Source organism: Pan paniscus, chromosome 1, assembly GCF_029289425.2.
Source record: "Pan paniscus chromosome 1, NHGRI_mPanPan1-v2.0_pri, whole genome shotgun sequence".
Classification (NCBI taxonomy): Eukaryota; Metazoa; Chordata; class Mammalia; order Primates; family Hominidae; genus Pan; species Pan paniscus.
Window position 1 is genome coordinate 36,116,803 of NC_073249.2, and position 25,121 is coordinate 36,141,923.

Below are 25,121 nucleotides of genomic sequence, written 5' to 3' on the forward strand. Positions count from 1 at the left end.
TTTGGTTTAGAAATGACCAATGTCTCAAAAAGCTTTGATTTCCTGCCACCTACTCTTCTCAAAAATGCCAAATTAATGGCATCTGATCCTAACAAAGTGAGGCATCCACAGCTAAAAATGTCTTTATAATGGGGGTAGAGAGAAAGGGGGAAAAAGCAGGGGTAATTTTTTCCCAATATGTTTGTCATTATTATAGGTTATATATACAGAAGGAAAGTTAATTAAGCTTTAAAAAAATCCATCACACATCAATGGCTGCATTTTAATGAGTACAAAAAGTTGAGGTGTTTACTACCAATTAAAGTGGTTTTTAAATAAGCATTAATTAACACAGAAATTCAGAAGAAAGTTATACCTTGTCAAAGAAAGGCCAGTGCAGGCTATGCCCACTTCTGCTCCCATTCATATTCAGATAGTAATTACCACCAACCCTATATTTTCCATAATAATGAGGAGATGCTGTCATGTCTATCAAACAACAACACACACACACACACACAAAAGTGGTGGAATTAGAAATTCTAAACCTGAAGTAAACTTTTCACATTTTTTTCCTTCTGGGTTTTTCCCTCATCCATGTCAGAGTGATTCAAAGAGGAGGTCTGCCTGATTTTAACAGTGACTTTCTTTCTTTTTCTCCTTTTGTAGGAAACATTGTGGGGGAGCCCTCATTGGTCAGAGAGGTGTTATTCAAGTCTACACCAACAAATCAGAACAATTACCCAATCATAGTTTAAGAGGGCCTGCGGTTCTTCCTTTGTTTCTTAATAATTATGTGAATTTGCATAATCCTACCGCCTCTATTCCACTTCCTTTTAGAAAATCACTGTCTATCATAAGTGGTAAGGAGAAAAAAATATATAAAATCTTTAAAAACCCTCAACCTAACCAGCACACAGTGTGATGCACGGTCTCCTCCTGGAGTGGAAGGTAATGGGAAATGTGCTGGACTTTGGGGAGGCACCTATGAAGATGCCAGGAGGGGTGTCACAGGAAAGGGTTTCTCAAGCACCTTGAAGCAACGGGGCCCAGATGCTCAACCTTACTACTCAGACACTGGATTTTCTTAGTGATGACCTTTTTGTAACCAAATTCACATAAGATTAAACAATAAATCAGCATATTAATTTACTAATTTATAATGTAGGGGTTCAGATATTCCCTCGCTGGAGCTTGGAGTTCCCAGGCTTCCTATCAACGTGATCTTTCCAATGTCAACGTGTTTTTTTTGTTTTGTTTTGTTTTTTAATTTAATTTTGTTATTATTATACTTTAAGTTTTAGGGTACATGTGCACAATGTGCAGGTTAGTTACATAAGTATACATGTGCCATGCTGGTGTGCTGCACCCATTAACTCGTCATTTAGCATTAGGTATATCTCCTAAAGCTATACCTACCCCCTACCCCCACCCCTCAACAGTCCCCAGAGTGTGATGTTCCCCTTCCTGTGTCTATGTGTTCTCATTGTTCAATTCCCACCTATGAGAAAAACAAGCAATGGGGAAAGGATTCCCTATTTAATAAATGGTGCTGGGAAAACTGGCTAGCCATATGTAGAAAGCTGAAACGGGATCCCTTCCTTACACCTTATACAAAAATTAATTCAAGGTGGATTAAAGACTTAAACGTTAGACCTAAAACCATAAAAACCCTAGAAGAAAACCTAGGCATTACCAGTCAATGTGTTTAAGAAAGGAAGCTGGGTTACTAATCAGAAGTCTCCTTGGTGAACACAAAATCAGAAGAGGGAAGCAGAATGGTGTGGGAGGATTCTGCCCCAAGGAATATCCCCACTACACCTCTTTATTATTAGCAGCTCACTCGGACTCCCACACACAGAGCCTTTCTTCCTTATGCAGTGCTGCAAACACGCTGACTTTGGTCTCTCTGGGCTCCAATTTTCAGTGCAGATTCCTCCCCATTTCACTGACACATATTTTTCTTTATCTGACAGAAAAGCACCTCCCATTGTGGTCATTTAATTAGTCAACTTCTCACCACGCAAGGAACCCTGTGCAGTCACAGTCTTTAAGGATCCAAGGATAGAACACCAAACAAGAAAGATCAATTCCAGGAGTTTGCATCAGAAATGTTTCAAAGAATCAAGTTAGCGAAGTTGCTGTAAGGTCAATTCTTGAAGATAAAGTGCGAGAGGCAGCAGGTGAAGAGATTTCATCCTCTTGCAGAGAGGGGCGGTTTCTCCTCAAAGTACAAAAAGGTGGTAGGATGCTTCCAGAACCTCACACAAAGAAGTTGGAAGGAATCTACCCCTCTTCTTAGCCTGAATTTAAGCCCTGCATCATACATGACTAGAGAGACGGATGAAGTGAATGGTTTGATTATGTGGCCTTTTAGTTGCCGGAGTACCTTTTCAGTGTATACTGGTAAAGCTGTGGTAGCTTCAGAGTTGCTATTTAAGCCAGGCTTAGGGAGCAATCTAGTTGGAAAGGGCTTAAAGAACTTACCTGGAAGCCACATTTGCAAGGCAAACATCCCATTTTTACTTAGGTTAAGTGTTTCTTGGCGTGGCCTGGAGTCCTGGTGGAAATTGAAGGAGGAGGTAAACACTGCCATTTGCAGTGAGATTACTGAAGGGTGAGGGGGCCCAGGTCTAATTTATCTTTGAATCATCTACGCTGCCTAACAGGATAAGTACAAGACAGGTGGTCAAATGTTTAAGTGAATGAGAAGTGGGTTTTCGTGTCCTACCAATAAGTTCATGCCTGCATTTGGGTCCCTCACGCACCCCATGGTTTTCCTGTTTCTGGACTAGTGACCAGGCTCTTACTTTGGAGCAACCAGCTTGCATGTCTGCCCTTGTCACAACTAGACCTAGGAAAAGACTGAAAGTGGAACAGCAAAAAATTACAAACAAAAATCCAAAAAACAAAAACAAAACAACAACAACAACAACAACAAAAGCCCTAGGAATTTAGTTTGGAAAGAGAATAGGCTGAATTGACATACCAGAAAAGGAAGGGCTGGAAATCAATGTGGAGTCAGAAGCAGAGGCTTCCACATCACTGAGGAGCCACAGAACACAAACATCCTGCCACCCAACGTGCAGGCACCACATATCGTTCCTTCCTCCCCGCCTTTTAAAAATATAGCTGTTCACTGCTGGCCCTCACCTCAGTCTTACCTATCCATTTGTACAGAAATAAACAGCCTTCAAAGAACAGTTAAGTACCAATGTGCATCTCAGGAGAGAACAGTAAAAGGTTGGCAACCCCAAATTCCAGAAGCAGGAAGATCTACTGCCTAACGTGGCTCACGTTGGCCTTTGCCTCTCATCCCTTTCACTGCTATTGCCTTTACAGGAAAATGCCCATTGAGGCATGACCGATTGATTCTTTTTTTTTTTTTTTTTTTTTTTTTTGGAGACGGAGTCTTGCTCTGTCTCCCAGGCTGGAGTGCAATGGTGCGATCTCCGCTCACTGCAACCTCTGCCTCCTGGGTTCAAGAGATTCTCCTGCCTCAGTCTCCCGAGTAGCTGGGATCACAGGCACGCGCCACCACGCCCAGCTAAATTTTGTATTTTTAGTAGAGATGGGGTTTCACCGTGTTGGCCAGGCTGGTCTCAAACTCTGACCTCAAGTGATCCACCCGCCTCGCCCTCCCAAAGTGCTGGGATTACAGGCATGAGCCACTGCACCTGGCCTGAGGCATGATTTAAATATGCAGTTTATTGTAATTCTTTTTGGAAAAGCACATTTTCCTCATAGAGTAGATAGAAGTAACATGCCTCCTTGGTCAAGTCTGCCAAAATGAAATGTCCCTTTTTCTGAAATTCTTCAGTTATGCTACACCCATTATCTTGCCTTATTAAAATGGAAAGAACTTTCCCCTATGCGTGTCCCATTCTGCCATTTATCTGAATTGGGATAGATTGTGCCTTTCCACTCAATTTGGACAATGAAATGAGTTTCATTTTTATTTATGGGCTTCATAAATCCGTTTCACTTGCTGCTTTTCATGCCCCAGTTCCACGCTGTTGTGTTGGGATTTCCCACCATGCCAGGCAATTAAACCAAAAAGTTGTGGAAAAAAAATTTCTTTACAAAACTCTTTTAAATCCAAAATATACATAAATCATCTCCATTCCAGGTCCAATATATTTAAGGGATGGGATCTTTAAGTCTTTTTTTTTTTTTTTTTTTTTTTTTGAGCATCCAACTCCCCAGATTAATTCTTTTGCTGTCATCATCCAGCCCTCATTTGAGCTCTAAAGGTTAGTTCAAAATTCCAGGACGGAAAGAACTCTTTAATTTTAGATACTATGTTTCCAGACCTGGTGCCAGGCATGTGAGAAGATAATACAGTGGCCCTGTGGTTGTGGCTGGGGGCGCCTGAGGAACAGCAGGGGGCTCACAGACCAGCATCGCCGAAGTTCAGAGCAGGATGCGCTTCGGAAACCTGAAGCAGCAGCACTAAGAGTTCCATGTTCTGTGTCAGATTAAAAAAACAGACAAACAAACAAACAACAAGCCAATCCCAATCACACAGACCTACAGCATTAAAGGAAGGGTGGAGAGATGATGTCCTCTCTCTCGGTACTTTGCCACTCGCACAGGAAGTTTCTGTTGTTTCTCTAAATACAGAACTGAACAGCAGGCTTCTACCTGATAAGGCTACATCCAGCAGGATCCAATAGATCCAATCCAATCTGATAAAATGTAGGGATTGAGTTCAGGTATAGTTCAGTCCTGTTATACAACCACCCAAGGAAAGAAACTCACTGAAACTTTACTTACACAGAAACGCAATAATATGAATTTTGTGATAGTCCAGACACAAGCCAAGCCGAAGTTTACTTTATGGCTTTCTCTGATTCAATCACACCATATATCTATAGGTATCAACTAGTGGAAGCAAGCAAGGAATGTTTAAATCTGGCCCTACTAGGTTATAAGTTAAAAGCAGGAAACTAATAAAAATGGGAAAGGAATGTTTGAATCTGTCCCTTCTAGACTGTAAGCTACTTAAGATCAGAAACCATTGTTGGTTCATCCTTTTGTCTAGTCTATGGAAAGTGCTCCATGTGAGTTAGATTTATATACCTGAAATTCTTTGTATGCAAGGTGAGCTGGTTGCTTCAACTGTCACGCCACTAATCACTAGGGTCGACCCAGATGCTCAGGCTGACTGGGATGGTATTCCCTTCCTCCCCCAGTATGAAGTCTGGGAAGATAAGCTAGCAAGTAAGAATGTGTAAGTGTGTGCATTGCGCAATGTTGACACGGTTGACACAAGTGTTTTGGTCCACCTGGCAGGTTTCTCCCTGGAGTAGTGATGGGTGGAACAGAGTAAGATGAGAATGTCACCAACCATTAGGATCATCCACCTCACTCTGCAAACCACACAACCTCCTGGCTTCAAAGCTACCTGCCTAGTGCGGAGAGAATAGGGGCTAACAGGAGCACTCTGGTTCATTTAGCAGTTACTATTACTATGAAAGATTAATAAACAGATATTCTGATTTATATCACACCTTTTGAACTTTTGTTAATGTGGGTCTATTTCACTGAATCTAATTAATTATGGTCAATCAAGTTCTAGACTTAGCCAAGATGAGGTCTAGAGCCCCAGTGGTGCTAGCCACAGCAGGGGTATGCCATGGAACTTCCTGCCTCAGCAGCCAGCCAGCCCTCTTAAACATTTTTAATACTACATAACATCTCATGAAGTACTTAATTCTACCTCAGGGATACCGCATGCTAAAATGAGCAAGAGAAATATTAGCTAGAAGAGCGCTTTGTGTATCCCACCGGATTGTAAAATCGCATTGCCATAAAGTTCTTGAAAGAACAAAACGGTGCTTGCAAAAAACAATAACAAAAAAAAAATCCTCTCCTTGATAACACTGAACAAAGATGAGCTTGAACCAGAGACCCAAGTCCATTTCATAAAGTTGTACATGTTGTACACCGCACAAGGACACCATCAAAGAGGCACCTGCTACATCCTAGGCATTGTAGATTTATATTTACTGGCCAATAGCAGTAAATGCCTTGAGGAAGAATGGTCGTTTCCTAAGTTGCACAAAGATACCAATAAAGGCTAGCAGTAGCCCTGTAGAAATGACATCTGGTAAATGGACAAGATAGCCAGCATCCAGATGCTTTTATCTTTTCCACTTAAAAAAATACACACACACACACACACACACACACACATTGTATAGGCACCCCAGTTCCTTCATGTGCCCCAACCAATCATAATCTTCCTTCTCCCAATGCACCAATGATCCTGTTATAGTTCTCATTTCTTTGCATTTTAAAAATCATTTTATCACCCAAATGTGCACCTCTAGATACTATTGTTTAGTCTTTCACTTCTTAAAAATACTTCTTAAAAATATATCTTTCAATTATTTCTTAATCTATTGGTTCCTCTTACCTACTTTTCATTTCTTTACAAATTATCTGTTAAAGAACCCAGACTATTTGTCCTATAGTTGCCCACAGTGTCTGTTGCCAACTGCATACTCATGGTGGCAGTCAACATGTTTCTGTGCCTTCTGTATTTCCTGCAAGCTAGCAGCTTGATCCACATCAGTTTCAAACCCAGATTGTATCCCTTTAGCAAGGTGGTGTCTGGCAATACTACAGGAGGCTCCTGTCTGATTGTCTTTTTGTGATCTTACCAACCACTGATGCTTAATGCCTGTATCCATCCATTGAAGACCGCAAAATGGGAATATTCTATCACTTCTTTTTCATTCTGTAGCTGGAATAGTTTTATAAAGACACTCTACCTCTCATTATTTGGATACTCAGTGGTATAGTTCACATAAAAATCAGGATAAATGCTTGAATCCCTTCATTTCCCAGATTTCAAGATAGCGAATTGGTTCCCTGTAATTCTCCAAAGGTGATCAATTCTTTTTAACGTCAAGTTGTGCATTTAAATATATAGGATGTATCAATTCTTATTATTTTTGAAGGTCAAATTGTCCCACCTGTGGCCAGTAGGAGGCTCTAAGTCCTTTTGCCATGACCCCAAAAATCTTTGATAGTTTCTGTGTTATCTTATAAAATGTTTCAGCTTTATTTTGTAAACTTCCTGCACCACAGTTATTGCTCCAAGAAGCCCTAATTTCTTTTAGAATAAAACAGTTTTTCAAAACCACAATCTGGGTTCTAGACACACTCTCTGCTAAGTTGGACACTGTTTCTAAGGGCTTTCAGTAGGATAAACTAGGAAATATTATTGATTCAAAGATAAAAACATCTCATACATTTATATTGAGAATTTCTATTCAAATTCTATCCTCAGTTTTTACATAACCACTTCTCGACAAAATCAGACTCTTTCATTCTGGTTCTTAAAAGCAGAAGACATGGCAGAATTATGACATTCCAATATTATCTGTTTTGTCCCACATCAGACGGTTCTGCCTTAGGCTGGGTAATTTATAAACAACTTAATTCTTTTGCTCACAGTTCTGGAGGATGGGAAGCCCAGAACCAAGGTGCCAGCAGATTCAGTGTCTGGTGAAGGCTTGCCCTCTGCTTCAAAGACGGTGCTCTCTTGCTGCATCCTCACATGGTGGAAGGGGCTAGGCAGCTTTCTTTAATCTCCTTTATTAGAGCACTAGTCCCATTTACCACTTAATTATTACTTCCCCCAAAGCCCCACAGCTTAATACTACTGCTTTGGGTATTAGGTTCGAACACAGGAATTTTGTGAGGACACCAAGATTCAGATCATAGCACCACATGACACAGTAAATCTCAAAATAACAATACCACCACCACCAAGATTACCAAAAACATTACAAATCGTTTGCATATACTCTTGCTACTTTCTCCATTAAGAAAAGCAGTTCTATTACATGGTCAGAGCATATAGCCATTACACACTGGACTGTCTCCTTCTTAGTCCTCCTTTAGTCATATTTCTACAGGTAACTTTAATTCTTCAGTTTGTATGCTAAGGTCTTTCTCATTTCAGTTGTCTACAATACATTCTCTACTAGGTTTCTTACGAAGAACTCGTGGGAACTGCAATAGACTGCATCTTTGTGTTCTCCCAAAATTCATGCTTAAATCCTACCCCCCAGTATGACAGCATTAGGAGATGGGGCCTTCAGGAGGTAATTAGGATAGATGAGGTCATAAGAGTAGAGCCCCCATGAATGGGATTAGTGTCCTTTTAAGGGTCACAGAGAGCTTGCTTCCTCTCTCTGCTCTCTCGTGTGAGGACACAGCAAGCCGGCGTCTACAACCCAGAAGGCAGCCCTCACCAGAACCCAATGTTGGTACCCTTATCTGACTTGCAGACTCCGCAACTGTGAGAAATAAATTTTTGTTGTTTATAAGTCATCCAGTCTATGGCGCTTTGTTATAGTAGCCCAAACTAAGACAGGGAAAAATACTTTCTGAGTTTTTCCATGTTGATAACCACATGTGCCCTTTATACTTAAAAGTCAGTTTTGCTGGATATAAAATCCTTGGCTCTCTTTCTTTCACTGAGTATTTTAAATGTTCTTTTACTTTTGCCCTTCTATAAAATGCTGTTGAGAAGTGTAACTAGAAATGTTTTCCCTTGTAAATCATGTGCTTTTTCTTCTAGAAGCTCAGAGCACTTTTTCCTTTTTTTGGTATTAGTCATACTGTAAACACTGTCAGTTATGCAGTATGCTTTTTTCATATGGTGCTTTTTTTTTAATTTCAGACGTTTTCTTGAATTAGTTTTTATTAGTTCAGTTCCCTTGCATTGGTTTTCTTTGTGATCTACTAAACAAGTTCCATCTTCTTTGCCTACTTCAATATCTGGCACTTTCTTTTCAATCCTTTTTACTTAAAAATTTTTTTAAATTCCTTTTCAACTTATATTTCTGTTAAGGTTTATTTCTGTTGTGTTGATTCATACTTCTGTTGTGTTTATTCACTTTTTTTTTTTTTTCTGAGACCAAGTCTTGCTCTGTCACCCAGGCTAGAGTGCAGTGGCAAGATCTTGGTTCACCACAACCTCTACCTCATTGGTTCAAGCTATTCTTGTGCCTCAGCCTCCTGAGTAGCTGAGATTACAGGTGTGCACCACCATGCTCGGTTTTTTTGTACTTTAGTAGAGACAGGGTTTCGCCATGTTGGCCAGGCTGGTCTCAAACTCCCGGCCAAAGCAATCCACTGGCCTCAGGCTCCCAAAGTGTTCGTATTACAGGCATGAGCCAGTGTGTCCAGCCTATTCACTCTTTTGCCCTCTAATTTAGTCTTCATTTCTGAAATAATATTTCTTTAATTTCTAATTTTTTTCTGAGTTGTCAACTCATTTCTGAGCTTTCTAATTTTTCTTGGTTCATGTCTTCTATACTTTTTAAAATATCTTTCAGCTCATTTTGTAATTATTAGTTTTACTCTGTTTTGTGAACACATCTTTCTGGAATGCTCCCTTTATTTGTAAAGGTATTATTCTGTTCCTATTTCTCTTTTTTGTTATCTTTGAGTGGCACTTAATGTTGATTCTTTTCTGTTGTGCATTTTTACATGAAATTAGTTTTCCTAAACTATGAGAATAAAGTGAGTTAAGTAAAAAAAAAAAAACATTTCTAACTTCACCAAGCTCCCTCTTCTGTTGTTTTGGTGGTTTTTTAAAGCATGACATCTTGCTTTCTGAAATTTCCCAACTGCTCTTCCCTTCCTTTGCTCTGGACCCTTCTCTTGTCCCTAGACTATTCCCTTTTAATTCCACTCCCAGCAATCTCTCCTAAGCATAGGGCCCAGCACTAGAAGGCAGTGCTGGCAGGTCAATTTTGAGAGTTCAAAGGTCAGCCCTCTAATCCCCCCTATCTCGAGCTCTTAGCACTTACCAGTGCTAAGAGTGGGCAAAACACCTTCCACCTTCAGCTGCTGCTCTCAAATTGGGCCACTGAGCTTCCCAGTGAACACCAGTTGGCTATTTGGGGTTCTCCTGTTCTCAGGTCAAGTTAGAAGCTACACTATTGCTTCCTTCTCTCTCTCACATACCATGCAAGTCTTGCAGGTATTTCGTCCCCAACTGCTTGTACTTTGGGATTAATGTTTTGTCACCTAGTTTTGTTGCAAATGTTGTCTACGAATTTATTTTGCTATCCAGTTGCTCTGCATGCTTTTGTGGGGGATTATGTGGGCAGTATGCTACGGCCATCTTTGCTATCTTCCCAGCAACAGCAGGAGCAGCAGCACATCTTTTAATTTGAGCTAATTTTTGCTTCTTCTTGGTTCCTTCCCTCAGTCTGTCACAGGCCTCAGTTTCGCAGAGTCCCTGTATTATAGTGTGTATGTGTTTGGGAAGGGAGATGTACGGAGCGAGTAGAGGTTGTTAGTTGTGAGCAGAGCTGCAGAAAGTTACACAGTTGCTGCCCTTAGGAATTTATAACCAAGAATTCAATGTACATCCACTTAGTGAAGCAGAACTACAACCATCTAGTTTCCAATCACAGATCTTATTAGCTGGCCATGCCAACTGGAATAAGTCAGCTTCCTAGGACCTTAGTTTCTCCATTTGTAAAACACAGAGCATATCATTTGCCCTAATTGTACAGGTTGTATAGAAATCAAATAATGAAAGCATATGTAATCTGGTCACCAATAACCTGCATCCTCGAAGGCAGAAACCCTGTGTTCTTCATCTGTCTCTATCCCTCCATGCCTTGGACAGTGTTTGACACATTTCAGAGCACTCAGTGTTTGCACCTTGAAAAAAGTATTTAAAGCCTTATTATGTGCTAATTAATTTTAAAAGCTCCAGAGCCTCATCAATGATGACAAGAGTTAATATGGCCATGCTTGAGGGCTAGAGAGGCTAGCCTCGGAAAGACCCTTCGCATGGAAGAAATGGCCTTCACTCCAAAAGTCAACCATCAGAAGAAACGGAAGAGCTGAGTTTTTAAAATGCATTTTTTATTATTCAGCCTTCAGCAGAAATGTCACCTTTCTAAAGCAAGCTGTTATCATGCGCTCCCTGTGCCAAGCAGGCGCCTCTGAGGAGCAGGATTTTATCTCAACATTTTTAGTGATTTGTGTTTCTCTTTCAAGGAGTTCCATGCCTTAAGGCACCTGAAACACTAACAGCACAAGAAGGTAAGGTTACACAAGGAGCCGTCTCAACAACATGAAACAGAAATTTTTGCAAAACAGGTCCAGGATCAGCATCAAAGCTATAGTCCGCAGTCACCCTGCCCAATAATTCATGTCCTCTCCGCACAGCCCATTGTTTTCTGGTGGGCTCCTTGGTTGAAACCATATTCTCAAAGAAACCCCGTTTTGTGACAGGGCCCCCATCAGCAGGCTCAGCCACATGACAGGCCGAGGAGCAGCCAGCACAACTGCCGGCAATGCTTGCCAATAAGCCAGATGCTGCCACATATTGGCATCTGGGTCCTGGAATAGCAACCATGTTCTCAGTCTGGCTAGGGATTCTGACCCTAGCTACGGAAGGAGACAAAGGAAGGAAAGAAAGAGACGGAGCAAGGGGAGGGAGGGCAGACTGTGGAAGAGTCTCTTGGTAATTTCCCTACCATGGATTTAGAGCTTCCACAACAAAAGACTCGTTGGAAAGCTGCTACCAATGCTGCAATGGGCGGGAGAGGTAGAGACGGGAGCATTCTAAACCCAGCGAGTTGTTTTGGCACCTGGGGAGTGGGGGTGGTTGATTCAAAAGGAGACAGCTGCAGCAGGCAGCAACTGCTCTCCCCTCCTTTCCCTCAAACCATGATAGCCCACAGTGGAGATAAGCTACGGGATATAGCTTAAATCTGCAGCAGAGGGACAGAGTGGCAACATCAGGATGGCTGTCGCTCCCTGCTCTCTGGGTGCCAAGATTTACCAATGCCAGCAAGGCCAACTAAATGGCAAGGGCGAGATGCAGATCACAGTCTATAATCAGGAAAGGTATGATCAGGGGTGTTCTGCTCACTGGAATGGGGTGCAGGCAAAAGGCAGCCCTGTGCCTTGCTGTGACTTCTGCTGGTAAGGAAGTACCTGCCTGATAGAGGCTTCAGGCCCTGCCCTAATCACATTAGGTGGAGGCATGGCCCAGAAAGGGTGGGCTGAACCCCAGTTTAGGGTTTGAAGGAAGAGATGACAATAAAAAGCATGTTCTCAAAATAGCAAATTCTATCCAGTGTCCCCTTTCCCCCATATCATGTTTATGAAGAGTTACTCGGAGCCTTACACTTGAAAGACAGGTATACGCGCAAGTGAGAATAAGAGACAGACTATGTGGTGAAAAGCACCTGGGCCTCTGCAGTCTGGAGATGGGGGAAATAGCCCCTTAAGGTCATTTACCAGCTGGAGGGTTGCTTCTCCTAGGATCAAACTGGCCTCTCTCTGTTCACCAGATACTACATTTCCTAACCAGAAACACTTGAGTGTGCCTCTGGTCATAATCAGTGTGTGTGTGGGTGGGGAGGGGAGGGGAAGGATATTTAGTGGGAATCCCTGCCCACCACTGGAAGAAAGCAGTGCAAAGCCTGTTCTATCAAATGGTGATTTTGGCAATAGTGTCACTTTAAAAAAAGAACAGCACATTATTATTAAGGCTGAGTTCAGGCACAGCATAGAGACAGATGAAGGAACTGCTGACTCTGAAATCCCACCTGTTAAAGACACAAGATTATCTAAACATTTTAAAGGTGCCCATTGAGAGGTCAAAATATACTTTATTAAAAATCTCATCTAATAATCTTGGCCCTTTATAAACAAAAGATCCATAATTTAAAGTGAAAGATAATCGCCCACATTCCCCTCACCCCACACATACACACTTAACCTTCAGCAAACATCTAATTTCACTTTATTACTATGAAGTCCATTTTTAAAAGGTAAAACCAAGCCTACCCAGAAACCATCCCCCGCTGAGTTCCCCAGTTTTAAAGAAAACACAGAGCAGCTCCGCTACAAGGTCAGAATCCAATGAGAACATTCTGGTATCTTTCCCAAACTTGGTTTTGATTCTTTGCATTCAGATTTTGAACAACACAGGGACTAAATACTGAATTTCCACTGTGGTTTTGCTTAAGCAGCAGCAGAAAACCCAACACTATACAAGTCATCAAAGGAATTATAACTATAATTTGATGTTTATGCCATCTATTTCTGAAATGGGTAACAGAAGCTGTCTACAAAGGGTGAGTTATTTGATTACAAGTAACTCTGACAGACTGCCTGAATCTCTTTGGGGGAACTGAACCACTGCCCATCAAGTGCTCTTCATTTTGCCCCGATTTTCTCTTTATCCAACTGCCTGATCCCCTTGTCTTTTCCCTTCCTCCTTGTCTTCATTATCTATCTTCTCCTATCACCCTTTCCCACCGACACAAGGACTCCTGGGCAAGCTTCCTAGGAAATATGATAAACACTGAAAATGTCTTCAAACTCAAAACATATACCACAGGGTAGGATGCCCATGATCAGGCAAGGCAGAGGCGATAACCTGAATTCAAACAAAGCCAGTAGCTCCCAAACTTGAGCAAGCATCAGAATCATCTGAAAGGGCTTGTTAAAACACAGACCGCTGTGGCAGCCCTCAGAGTTCCAATTCAATAGGTTTGGGATGAGGACAAGAATTTGCATTTCTAACTAATTCTCAGGTAATCCTAACGTTGATGATCTGGGGATCACTTATTTTTTTCATTTTCCTAAAGCTTTTATTTGGAAATAATTTCAAATTTAAAGAAAAGTTGCAAGAAGAGGAAAAATCATCCATATTCCCTTGACCCAGATTGGGGACCACTTTTTGAGAACCACTGAGCTAAGCTAAATGTATGTCAGAGGTCTGGTACAAAGAGAGAAGTCACCTGGCAGGATGTAATGTCTTCTAAGAGCAAAGATCAGAACACTATCCAAACAGAAAGCAAACCAACTATTTAAAGCAAAATGTGGGAAAAAGTGCCACAAAATGATCAAAGAGTGAGTTAGGACCCAGGGGTTTTAAGCTCTGAATAGTGAATATCATTATCAACCAATGGGGGAAAAAGTGTATAAGCTTTCCTGGTTTGTCTCTCTCTGGTGATTCCTTGGGGGTGATTTTACAAACAACAGTCCATAATCTCCTAGTATAAACTGACTTCAAGAAAAAGGGAAAGCAATTATTTGATAGGAACACTCTACCTCTATACACTTGAGAGAAATAGACGAGGATGATTAAGTACCCCCTCATTTATATTCTACCACCTTAACTGCGGACTTTATCTCTTGCCTGAATTTCTGCAATAACTCCAAACTGCTTTCCCTGCCTCTAATCTCTCTTTCTCCAATTTATTCTCCATTCTAACCCTAAAATTATCTCTTTTAACTGTAGGCTGCAATAATGCCAGCTCTCCAAGAAACTTCACTAGTTCCCCACAACCTAGAGAATGAAGTCCAAATGTCTCAGCATGGCATTTAACCTGGCCCCAACTTACCTTTTAAATTCACGTTATCTACGAACCAGCCAAAACAGAATACGCATAGCTTTCCATTTTCCCATCTCCATGCCTTTATACACAACAGTCTTTTTGTCCCCCCGAGAACTTTCCTTCTCTCCAAACAAAATATAAAAAAAGGAAAAAAAAATCTTATGTTTAAAAATCCTATCTACACTTCAAGGTCCTGCTCCTATACAGGAAGGCTTCCTGCAGCTCCTCAGATCTCTCCTTTGTATGCTCACCATACTCCAGTTGTACTTTATAACACTTGCCACATTCTGCCCTACTTATTATTTATGCTTCTTTCTTTCCCCTGTGTTTTATAAGATCCTTGAAGGCAGGTGCCATATCTTTTGTTCAGAGACCAGAGAAGCCCATAATGGGAGGGAGGGGTGGATGAAGAGGGGATGAAGAGAGAAAGAAGAATTGAGAGAGCAGTAGAAGCATACGGTCGGGGGAAGAGTTCAATTTTAAAGAAGTTTTCTTAGTCATTTAGAATCCTTTTGCTAAAGACAGACCCTTCAAATGTCTAACACATTTTCTTCCTATAACAATCCTGAGAGACTCAAGTGTTCTACAAATTATCTTAAATGTCTTGCAAACATTACCTCTCCTTTTCTTCTTGTTTTCCATTGGATCAATTTTATATGTATATCCCACATAATAAGGGCAACAACACACTTCAGTCATTATATTGGCACTGAAACAGGCTCCAATTCTTCTACAGTCCCCTTTGACATCTGTCTCTTGGTGGGGTTAATCAAACATCTGTCTTGTGGATTCCTAACCAAATACCCAAACTTTAGGAAGATTTTTTTTTTTTTTTTAAAGTCTAGGTCACAGTCTGTTGCCCAGGATGGAGTACAGTGGTGTGATCGTGGTTCACTGCAGCCTTGACCTCCCGGGCTCAAGGAATTCTCCCACCTCAGCCTCCCAAGTAGCTGGGACTATAGGTTCGTGCCACCGTGCCCAAGCTAATTTTTGTATTTTTTGTAGAGACAGGGTCTCTTCATGTTGCCCAGGCTGGCCTCGAACTCCTGGACTCAATCAATTCACCCGCCTTGGCCTCTCAAAGTGCTGGGATTACAGGCGTGAGCCACTGCACCCAGCTTTAGGAAGAATTTGATCAACAGAGTTGATATGAAATTTTTGATGTGTTTCAATTTGACATTTACAAAAGCAAGATGCCAGCAATTCTAAATGTACCCCAAAGCTGGCTCATTTGTCATTCTTTCCTACCACATTAAGAGGCATTCCTGCCCAAAAGAAATCACAACAGCCCTTCGCAAACACTCATGGCCTCTGCCTTAACTACCAGTTGTACCAGCTGTCTTTAGCAAGGAGATGGAGATAGAACTGACTTAGGATAAGCATGTCAATTAATTCTTTCCTAAAAGGCAGGTTGGCCATCTCTTTTCCTGGGACAGTAGAAATAGTGTCAGTTTTTGCCTCACCCTTCCTTGGGGAAGAACAAAGAATTAGACTTTAAATCCAGATGAATAAAGAAGGCTCTCTATTGCTCCAGGTACCTGGGCCAACATGCCTGCCAAGTGCTCTGCTGCATCTCCCTGGCCCAACTTACTCACTCAGGTTACTTTCTCTCTTACACCGCCACAAATTCTCTCTGCCTCCATTTCTCCCTGAGATGAGACAGCTAGATCAAGGTGGCAAATCATGTGATAGGGACCAAAAATACAAGGCCAAACCATCTGACTACATAGCACCAGCAGGATCATAAATCTTACCAAAAAGGAAGCTTGCTCTCCGGTTTCCTATTTACTGTCCTTGAGAGAGTAAGTGATGCTGAGTCACAAAAACCTGTAGTACTTTGCTTTCCATTTCCCTGCTGCTATTCTGTTTACAACTTTATTTAGAAATAGCTGACTTCACAGCTTTTGCCATTCAGTAACCCTTCAACATAAGGGCTTAATATGAAATCCTTAAAATGAGCCTAGTGGACATAAAATAATCAAAAATCTAAATTACCTAGACTGGTAGAGGTTAATGTTCTGCACTAAATAGGAACAGAAAGTATCCATTTTTTACTCTGATTATGCCTGCCAAAGGACTGAGTCAAATAAACACACAAAATATGACAGATGAGGGCAACAGGTGTACAAATACCACCATAGTTACTGAGAAAGGTCTAGGAAACAGGCAAATGTAGGTGTGGTCCTAACCTCCTTTCACCTTTATGTACTGCTATCTGGACCTTCAACTCTCCTTTTCCAGTGTAGAACTGAATGAGAAACAACCTTTTAATATCTCATTTCAATTGTAATTTTATAACTATATAACCACCAAGGGCTATGCTACTGAGCAGATGTACGGCAGCAACCCAAGCATCTAGGATTACTAGAAAAACAATAAGAAAACAGTTAAGTACCAATTTAAGGCTTTCATTAACCTTGCCTTTCCTATAATGTTGTTTTATCAAATTAGCTCACTCTGAAAAACCAAAAATCCATCATATACTTGTAAAGCTTAGAACTCACCTACCCTCTCATTCTATAGGTAAGGGAACAGGTCCAGGAGAGTGTTATTTGATTAAGGTTACATGGCTAATTAGTCACAGAGACATGACCAGGACACCACTCTAGACTTTGCATTATTGCACAATTCTCGAAGAAAGAGCTTGAAATACCAGGCTCCACTGCCCAGACCATTTAGATATACCAGAGTTTAAATCAAGTCCTCTAAAGAAAAAAAATGATCAGTTTTATGCTTAGAAACTGATCATCTTTACTAGAAAGATATCCCTAAGTGAATCCGATAAATATGCTCTGAGGAGCCCTTGGGAGGCAGAATCTCAGGGCTCTAGTCAGACCTCTTGCTATTTGGATTCCAAACTTGTGGGCAAGCAAATTCAATCAAGGCATACTAGGTGTGGAGCTCTAATATAGTGTTACTGGTTATAGCATGAGTATTATCTATACATTTTATGCTCTTCAGTACATGCACCATTTGAAAGCAAAGGTCAATCAATCTTGGTTCACACTGACCTTGAAATAAGTGAAGACAGGAAAAGCATGAAGGTCAAAACACAATAGGTATTGCAGCTGTTTAAAAGACAGGTTTAAATATATTATCAACAGTTCAGTTAATTAATAGAAGTAGAAAGTAAAATGGTGCTTACCAGAGGCTGGGGGCCAGGGGAGAATGAGGTAAGGGGAGACGTTGGTCAAAGGGTAAAAGTTTCAGTTAGACAGGAAGAATAGGTTCTGGCCATCTACTGCATAGCATGGTGACTACAGTTAACGACACATTGTATATTACAAAATAGCTAAAAGAGTGGATTTTAAATGTTCTCACCACAAAGAAATGATAAGTATTTGAGGTGATGGATAAGTTAATTAGCCTGATTTGATCATTCTACAATGTATACATGTATAGAAATATCGCATTGTACCCCATAAATATACATAACTATTATTTGTCAAATAAAAAAAAAATGTTGTCATTATAACAAGTTGAAAAGGTCCATGTCTCAAATAGTATTATTTCATGTCACAGTTAAATGGCTAAAATGACATTCTTTTCACTCTTGGGAAGCTTAACTTATCCATCTTTGACATAGAAACAGTAGATTTTTATATTATATCTTAGGATGAGTGGCACTGCACCATAATGGCATTTGCAATCTATCTGGAAAAACCCTTCTATAAAGATCATGGTAGAATAATAGTGAATGATATTGGTAATTTTACATAAAAATAAAACACAAAATTGAATGACAGAAAGCAGACTCAAATATCTGTACATCAATATTCATAATGGCATTATTCACAACAGCCAAAATGTAGAAACAATCCAAATGTCTATTGACAGATGAATGGCTAAACAAAATGTGGTAATACATATGACGGAATATTATTCAGCCTTAAAAGGGAGGAAATTCTGATAAATGCTACAGCATGGACGAACCTTGAAAACTTTTTGCTAAGTGAAATAAGGACAAAAAACAAATATTGTATGATTCTGCTTATATGAAGTACTTAGAACAGTCACAGTCAAATTCATAGAGACAGAAAGTAGAATAGTGGTTGCTAGGAGCTGGAGTGTGGAATGGGGAGGAGTTATTGTTTAGTGGGTACAGAGTTTCCATTTGAGGTGACGAAAAAGTCCTGGAGATGGATAGTGGTGATGTCGCACAAAAATGTACTTAATGCCACTACTGAAGTGTATATTTTAAAATGGATAAAATGGTGAATTTTATGTTATGTATATTTTACAATAAAAAAATCAAATGAGAAACACTCATGGCAACTTCTTTTATGATTTTGACCCCATATTCCACTCTTCTGCTTAAACAAACAAAATATAAAAAAAAAAACCACCACAAAAATCAGTACCATTCACAGAAGTACAGCTTAAAATATGTACACACCATAAAATAAAAACAGACTCTGGTTCATCACCCCAAAGCTATTTATCCTGTGTTTATTACTAAAATAATTAATGTCCATTCTAATTATGAATGATGTATTTACATTAGGCACAAGCTCCAACCAAACATATAGAGAGAAAAGGGGAGAAACTGAAGCAATGGAATTGTGTCAACAGACTGACATGGCAACCATCTGTTGACATTAATGTCCTTTGAATCCAAGAGACTCAAATCATGTGGTAGGGCAGGGATCTTCACCTTAGTTGTGAAGTCCTACTTTCATGTCACAGGGCACTTCTGGAAGGAAGTTCTGTAATGGCCAGCTCTAAGTACTTGCAGATTTCCTACTAGTCCTACACAGGAAGTCATTCTTGTGTCTCACCTGCATAAGTTCCTGTTATGAGGCCAGGGGACTAGTGAGTTGAAATCTAGTTCCAGGGAGTGATGTCATTTTGACTGAACTATGATCCTGGTGACGTGCTCCCCAACCTGGTGTTGTTGCAGCCTTTCAGCTGGGGTTTGGATTATAAGGGGGCCAAAAACGAAAAAGGGAAATAGAATAATAGAAAAAGGAAAAATGCTTGCACATTTCCTTTGTTTCACTAGAGCATTTTCTGTTCCATTTAATTTGATGAGAGGACCTGGTCGATGGCAGATGGAAGCTGTACAGATGCTCCTGGAGTGGGGTTGGGCTCTCACACAGATCTCAAAAATACAAAGAAGATTAGGACATATCAAAAATTTCAATTATTTCTGGTGGTTTCTAACTTGGAAATAGTGACTTCTTCTTTGGCTAACATTTAAAAAAAAAACAGATGTTAACACTTTTAAAACATTTGTAAATTTTTGCAACAATGCATAACTACAGGAGCTACCTTAGCAACAAAAAGAAGTAACAAATACAAATGTTTGGAGATGTGTGAATACTTACATTCTTTCTAAATCACGTCAAATAGATTAGTTCAAATCTGAAAATCTCATCACCATAAGTAACAAACTAGGACTGCCATTCAATTCCATTTAGATGAGATCCTTTGCTTCTTAGTATACCAAGCCAAAAAGTAAAACAAAGTCAAGCATGAGAAGCAATGGTAGAAACTGATAATATTTCACAAGGAAAGGAACAGAGGCATTTCTTCAAGGAAAAAAAGGGGGGAGGGTTATCAAATGAAGAAGAGATCTAATGTTTCACCATGTTTATTTGATATCATGATTTCTTAGTCCTTACACAAAGGGAAATAAGCACTCCCTTCCCTTTTTTGTTGCATGTGTGTTAGCAGGAGTCGGAAGAACAGAATATGAGGGAACAAGCAGAGGGTGCAGAAAATAGAAAGATGGGGAAAGAAAGATGCTGTTGAAGACACAGAGTGAGTGTTTATATGAACCCTTCTCTAAATAAGCAGTATCAACAAAGAGTACAAAGCTGACAACATGGAGTGTCTTCTTACAGAAATAATCTGGGACCACATTCAACATACATTAATTATACAGCATCAGGGTACAGGTTTTCTGTCAGAAATTATGTGTATATTCTTTTTTCTCGCTTTTAAGTTTCATTGATGACATTGTTCATATACTTTTAGTGTATTATTAAGCAAATATTAATTTAATTATATAAACCAATCCTGGTCAGCAAAAAGCACTGTTAGCTGCCATGTAAAGGTCCTTCTGTCAAGTAAAACTTCATTCTACACTTCTAGCTTCCTATCAGAGGAACTTCTTGAAGGAACTCTTTCAGTTGGCTTTACAACTCATCTGCAACACCAAATGTGGATTAAATTCAGATCACACCTTGGTTGAAGATATGTATATAACAGCCCCTGGCACAATTAGCTAATATCTTGTAACTGTAAACGAATTGTTCTCTTTTAGCCATTTCCCCCCCATTTCCTATAACCGTCTTTATCCAAATGCTTTGGTGCTCCACAAGTAACTGTGAGTCAGAGATGCCTCAGTGCTGGAGATGCCTGTCACAGAGAAGATCAGAATGTGTGAAGATAACCCTGCATTACGTTCATCTCATCAGTTCTGCCCAATCCACAGGGGTAAAAAATGGATGAGATTTGATATCTTCAACACCAGCAACTCCAGCACCAAGTCGTTCCAGAGGATTGAACTGCAAGAGCTAAAAAAAGACGGACTTAGTGAGTAACAGGAATCCAACTGGCAAATCAAAGGAAAACCAATATTTGAAAAGAAACAACTTCTAAATTCAACCCTGGTAACAAGCAGTCTTGATTAATAGCCAAGTGACCATTTTTCTTGAAAGGGAGCTATGTCTAATACCATTCTAGCTGTGGGGTGTGAGAAACACCTGAACTGAGTTTATGGCTTTTCAACTGATGGGAAACATGGCCTTGAGTAACTTACTTTGTTTCCCTCATCCTCATGTAATATAATAGGATAGTTATACCTATCAATTTCCTACCCCAAAAGTACACCATGACATTAATTAGATATTGCACTAGATTCTGAGATAGCCAGTTACTTCCTTCATGATTAGAAAATTTGGGAAGCACAGTAAATCTTTCGACCCCTAATCAACTATGTATGTATTGAGACTAAACTTTACCTAAAGTGTGAATAAGCTGATTAGTATTCCAAAATCACTAGTCTTTGGCATAGTTGACACAAATGAAATAATTTAATATAATGAATGAAACAAGTTTTGGTTTCTTCAGAAATAGGAATCATGTGTAAAATAAGTAAAAAAAAAATTTTGTGGTTTAATAATGTCAAATTTTTGTGTTAACAACTTTACTGAAGGATAATTTATATAAATTCATCCCTTATAAGTGTACAATTTGATGACTTTTAGTAAATTTAAAGAGTTGTGCAACTAGCATCACAATCCAGTTTTAGAACATTTTGATTACCCTAAAAAGTTTCCTCATGCCATCTACAGTTAATCCCCACCCCCATCCCCAGCCCTCGGCAACCACTGACCTGCCTTTTGTCTCTATAAAGTTGCCCTTTCTGAACATTTCATATAAGTAAAATCATAAAATATGTAGTCTTTTGCCGCTGCCTTCCTTCACTTATCATTATGTTTCTGAGATTCATCCACACTGTAGCAGGTATCAACAGGCCATTCCTTTTTCTTAGTATTCCACTGTTTGGATGTCCACATTTCATTAATCCATTCACTAGTTTTTAGATACTTAGACTTTCCAGTTTGGGGCTATAATGAATAATGTTGCTATTAACGTTCATGTACATGTCTTTGTGTAGACATATATTTTCATTTTTCTTGATTACATTGCTAGAAGCAGAATTGCTGGGTCACATAATGAGCTTATGTTTAACTTTTTATAAAATTGCCAAACTTTTCTAAAGTAGTTGTACCATTTTACATTCCCACAAACCTTTATGTATGAGGATTTCGGTTTCTCTACATCCTCAGCTCTTGGTACTGTCATTTTGATAATAGCCCTTCTCCTGATATTAGTAGTATCTTGTTATGGTTTTAATTTACATCCCCTAACAACTAATAATGTTGAGCATCTTTTCATGTGCTCATTAGCCATTCAAATAGCTTTCTTGGTGAAATATCTAACTTTCCGCCCATTTTAAAACTGAATTGTCTGTCTTACTTAATTACAAGAGTTCTTTATATATTCTGAATATAAGTCCCTTATCAGATACATGATTTGCAAATATTTTCTCCCAGTCTGTGACTTGTCTTCATTTTCCTTCTTTAAAATTTTTATATTTTTATTATTTATTCATAGAGGCAGGGTCTCACTATGTTGTCAAGGCTAGTCTCAAACTTCTGGGCTCAAGAGGTCCTCCTACCATGGCCTCCCAAAGTGCTGGGATTACAGGTATAAGCCACCACACCCACTCTATTGTCTTCATTTTCTTAATGGTGACTTTTGAATGCACAAGTTTTTAATTTTAAGGAAATCTACTTTATCAATTTTTCCTTTTATGGACCATGCTTTTGGTATCACATCTAATACTTCTTTGCCTAACTCAACATCAAAGATTTTCTCCTTTGTTTTCTTCTACAATTTTTATGGCTTTAACTCTTATATACAAATATATGAGCTATTTTGAGTTAACCTTTGCAAACAGTATGAAGGGTCTAAGTTCATTTTGTTTTTAGCATGTGCATATTCAATTTCCCAGTGCCATTTGTTAGAAAAACACTGTGGTCTTAAAACTATCGTGGTTTTATAGTTGGTGTGGAAATCAGATAGTGTAAGTCCTCCAACTTTGTTCTCTTGCAAAATTGTTTTGGACATTATAGGTCCTTTGCCTTTTTATGCACAGTTTGGAACCAGCTAAAGGTTTCCCAATTTTGCTGATCTTTGCAAAGAACTACCTTGTGGTTTTACTTTTCTTATTCTTCTGTTTTCTATCTTACTGATTTCTGCTTCCTTTCTTCTGCTTGCTTTGGATTTACTTTGCTTTTTACAGTTTCTTTTCATAGTTTCTTTCTTTTTTAAATTTAGAGACAGGGTCTCACTGTGTTTCCCAGGCTGGTCTTGAACTCCTGTACTCAAGTGATCCTCACGCCTCAGCCTCCCAAGCAGCTGGGACTACAGGAGCACACAACCACATCTAGCTTTGTTTCATAGTTTCTTATGGTGCAAGCTAAGATTCTGATTAAAAACCTTCCCTTTTTTTCTGATATAGGCATTTAAAGCCATAAATTTCCCTTAAGAATTGATTTAGCTGCATCCTATACATTTTGATACATTGTGTTTTCCTTTTCGTTCCATTTAAAACCTTTTTTAGTTTTCCTTGGTATTTCTTCTTCTGACCCATACATAACTTAGAAGTATACTGTTTTAATTTTCAAATATTTGTGGATTAAGCAGATCTCCTCCTCTTGTTGATTTCTACTTTGATTGTTATGGTTATTATAATCAGTGTACAATGTAATTCAGAATACAGTGTATGAATTCAATTCCTTTAAATGCTAAAACTTGTTTTATGGCCTAGCATGTGATCGATCTTGGAGATTGTTTTGTGTGTACTTGATAAGAATGTGTGTTCTGCAGTCACTGGGTGAAGTGTTCTATACATGTCAGTTACAGTTTGTTCAAGTCTTCAATGTCCTTGCTAATTTTCTATAAATCATGGAGAATGGGGTATTGAGCCTCCACTTACTATTACTAAATTGTCTATTTTTCCTTTCAATTCAGTTCAGTTTTGTTTCCTATATTTTGAGGTCATTATTAGTGCATATACATTTGTAACTGTTACAGCTACCCCTGTACTATCACTATGAAACATGTGTCAGATCCTAGTAAATCTATCTTAATATCCATTTTGTCTGATATTTAATATTGCCACTCCAGCTCTTTCGTGGTTACTGTTAGTATGGTTTATCCTTTTCCATCCTTTGTCTTTCAATCTGTTTGTGTTTTTGAATTTAAGGTGTGTCTCTCACGCACAGAAGATCCAGCTTAACAGAATCTGCCTTTGGTTTGGCATGTTTAGATATTCACTTTATTGACACGGTGGGTTTATATTTGCTATTTTGCTACTTGTTTCCTAGATTTACTGTCTTATTTGTTCTTCCTTTACTGCCTTCTTTTGTGTTAAATGCTTTTTGCTGTACCATTTTAGTTTCTCTACTAATTTTCATTTAGTATTTAGTTTTTAGGTTTTTTTTTAAGTGGTTGCTGTATCCCTACAATATGCATCTTATCACTTAATATATCACTTATCTTATAAGATCATTTATCTACTTCAAAATAATAGTAACTTTAATTTAGCAAAAGGTAGAAACTTTGCTCTACCATAGCCCCCTTCCTTTGTCTATTATTGTCAAAAATATTTAGATATTGCTTCTATATATGTTAATCCCAATAGCATGGTTTTATAATTGTTGCTACATGCAATTTTATGTCTTTTAAATAAAAAATATATATTTATATATACAATATATAAATATAATATATAAATAAAATATATTATATATAAATAAAATATATATATTTTTTAGTCTTTTCTATGAACTCATATCTACAATTTTCAGTGTTCCTCATTTCCTCCTTGGACTTAAGTTACTACCTGGTGTGTCATTTCTCTCCAGCCTGAAGGAATTCCTGTGGTATTTCTTGTAAGGCAGTTCTGCTAGCAATAAATCCTCCCAGTCTTTCTATATTTGGGAATGTCTTTGTGCACCTTCATTTTTGAAGGATAATTTTGCTGAATTCTTGGTTTACTGCTGCTTCTTGATTTCAGCACTTTGACTGTGTCATTCCAATATCTTCTGATCTCCATGTTTTTGATAATTAGTTAGACATTAATGCTTCCTTCTATGTAAGTTATTTTCCTTTTACTGTTTCCAAAATTTTCTTGTTTTTACCTTTCAACAATTTGGT

At 39.0% G+C, this 25,121-nt stretch overlaps 1 protein-coding gene across 17 annotated transcripts in view; it reads right to left on the minus strand.

Annotated features, from left to right (window-relative positions):
• Nucleotides 1-18,817: 18,817 nt before the first annotated feature.
• The window catches only part of RPS6KC1 (ribosomal protein S6 kinase C1), a 213,303-nt gene continuing 206,999 nt past the window's right edge, over nt 18,818-25,121 (minus strand). For all 17 annotated transcript variants that reach the window (XM_003814160.5, XM_055108240.2, XM_063597223.1 and 14 more), the window contains one exon: nt 18,818-20,905. In XM_003814160.5, the coding sequence (XP_003814208.1) occupies nt 20,795-20,905 (111 nt within the window). In that variant the 3' untranslated portion in view covers nt 18,818-20,794. The remainder of the gene's footprint in view (nt 20,906-25,121) is intronic.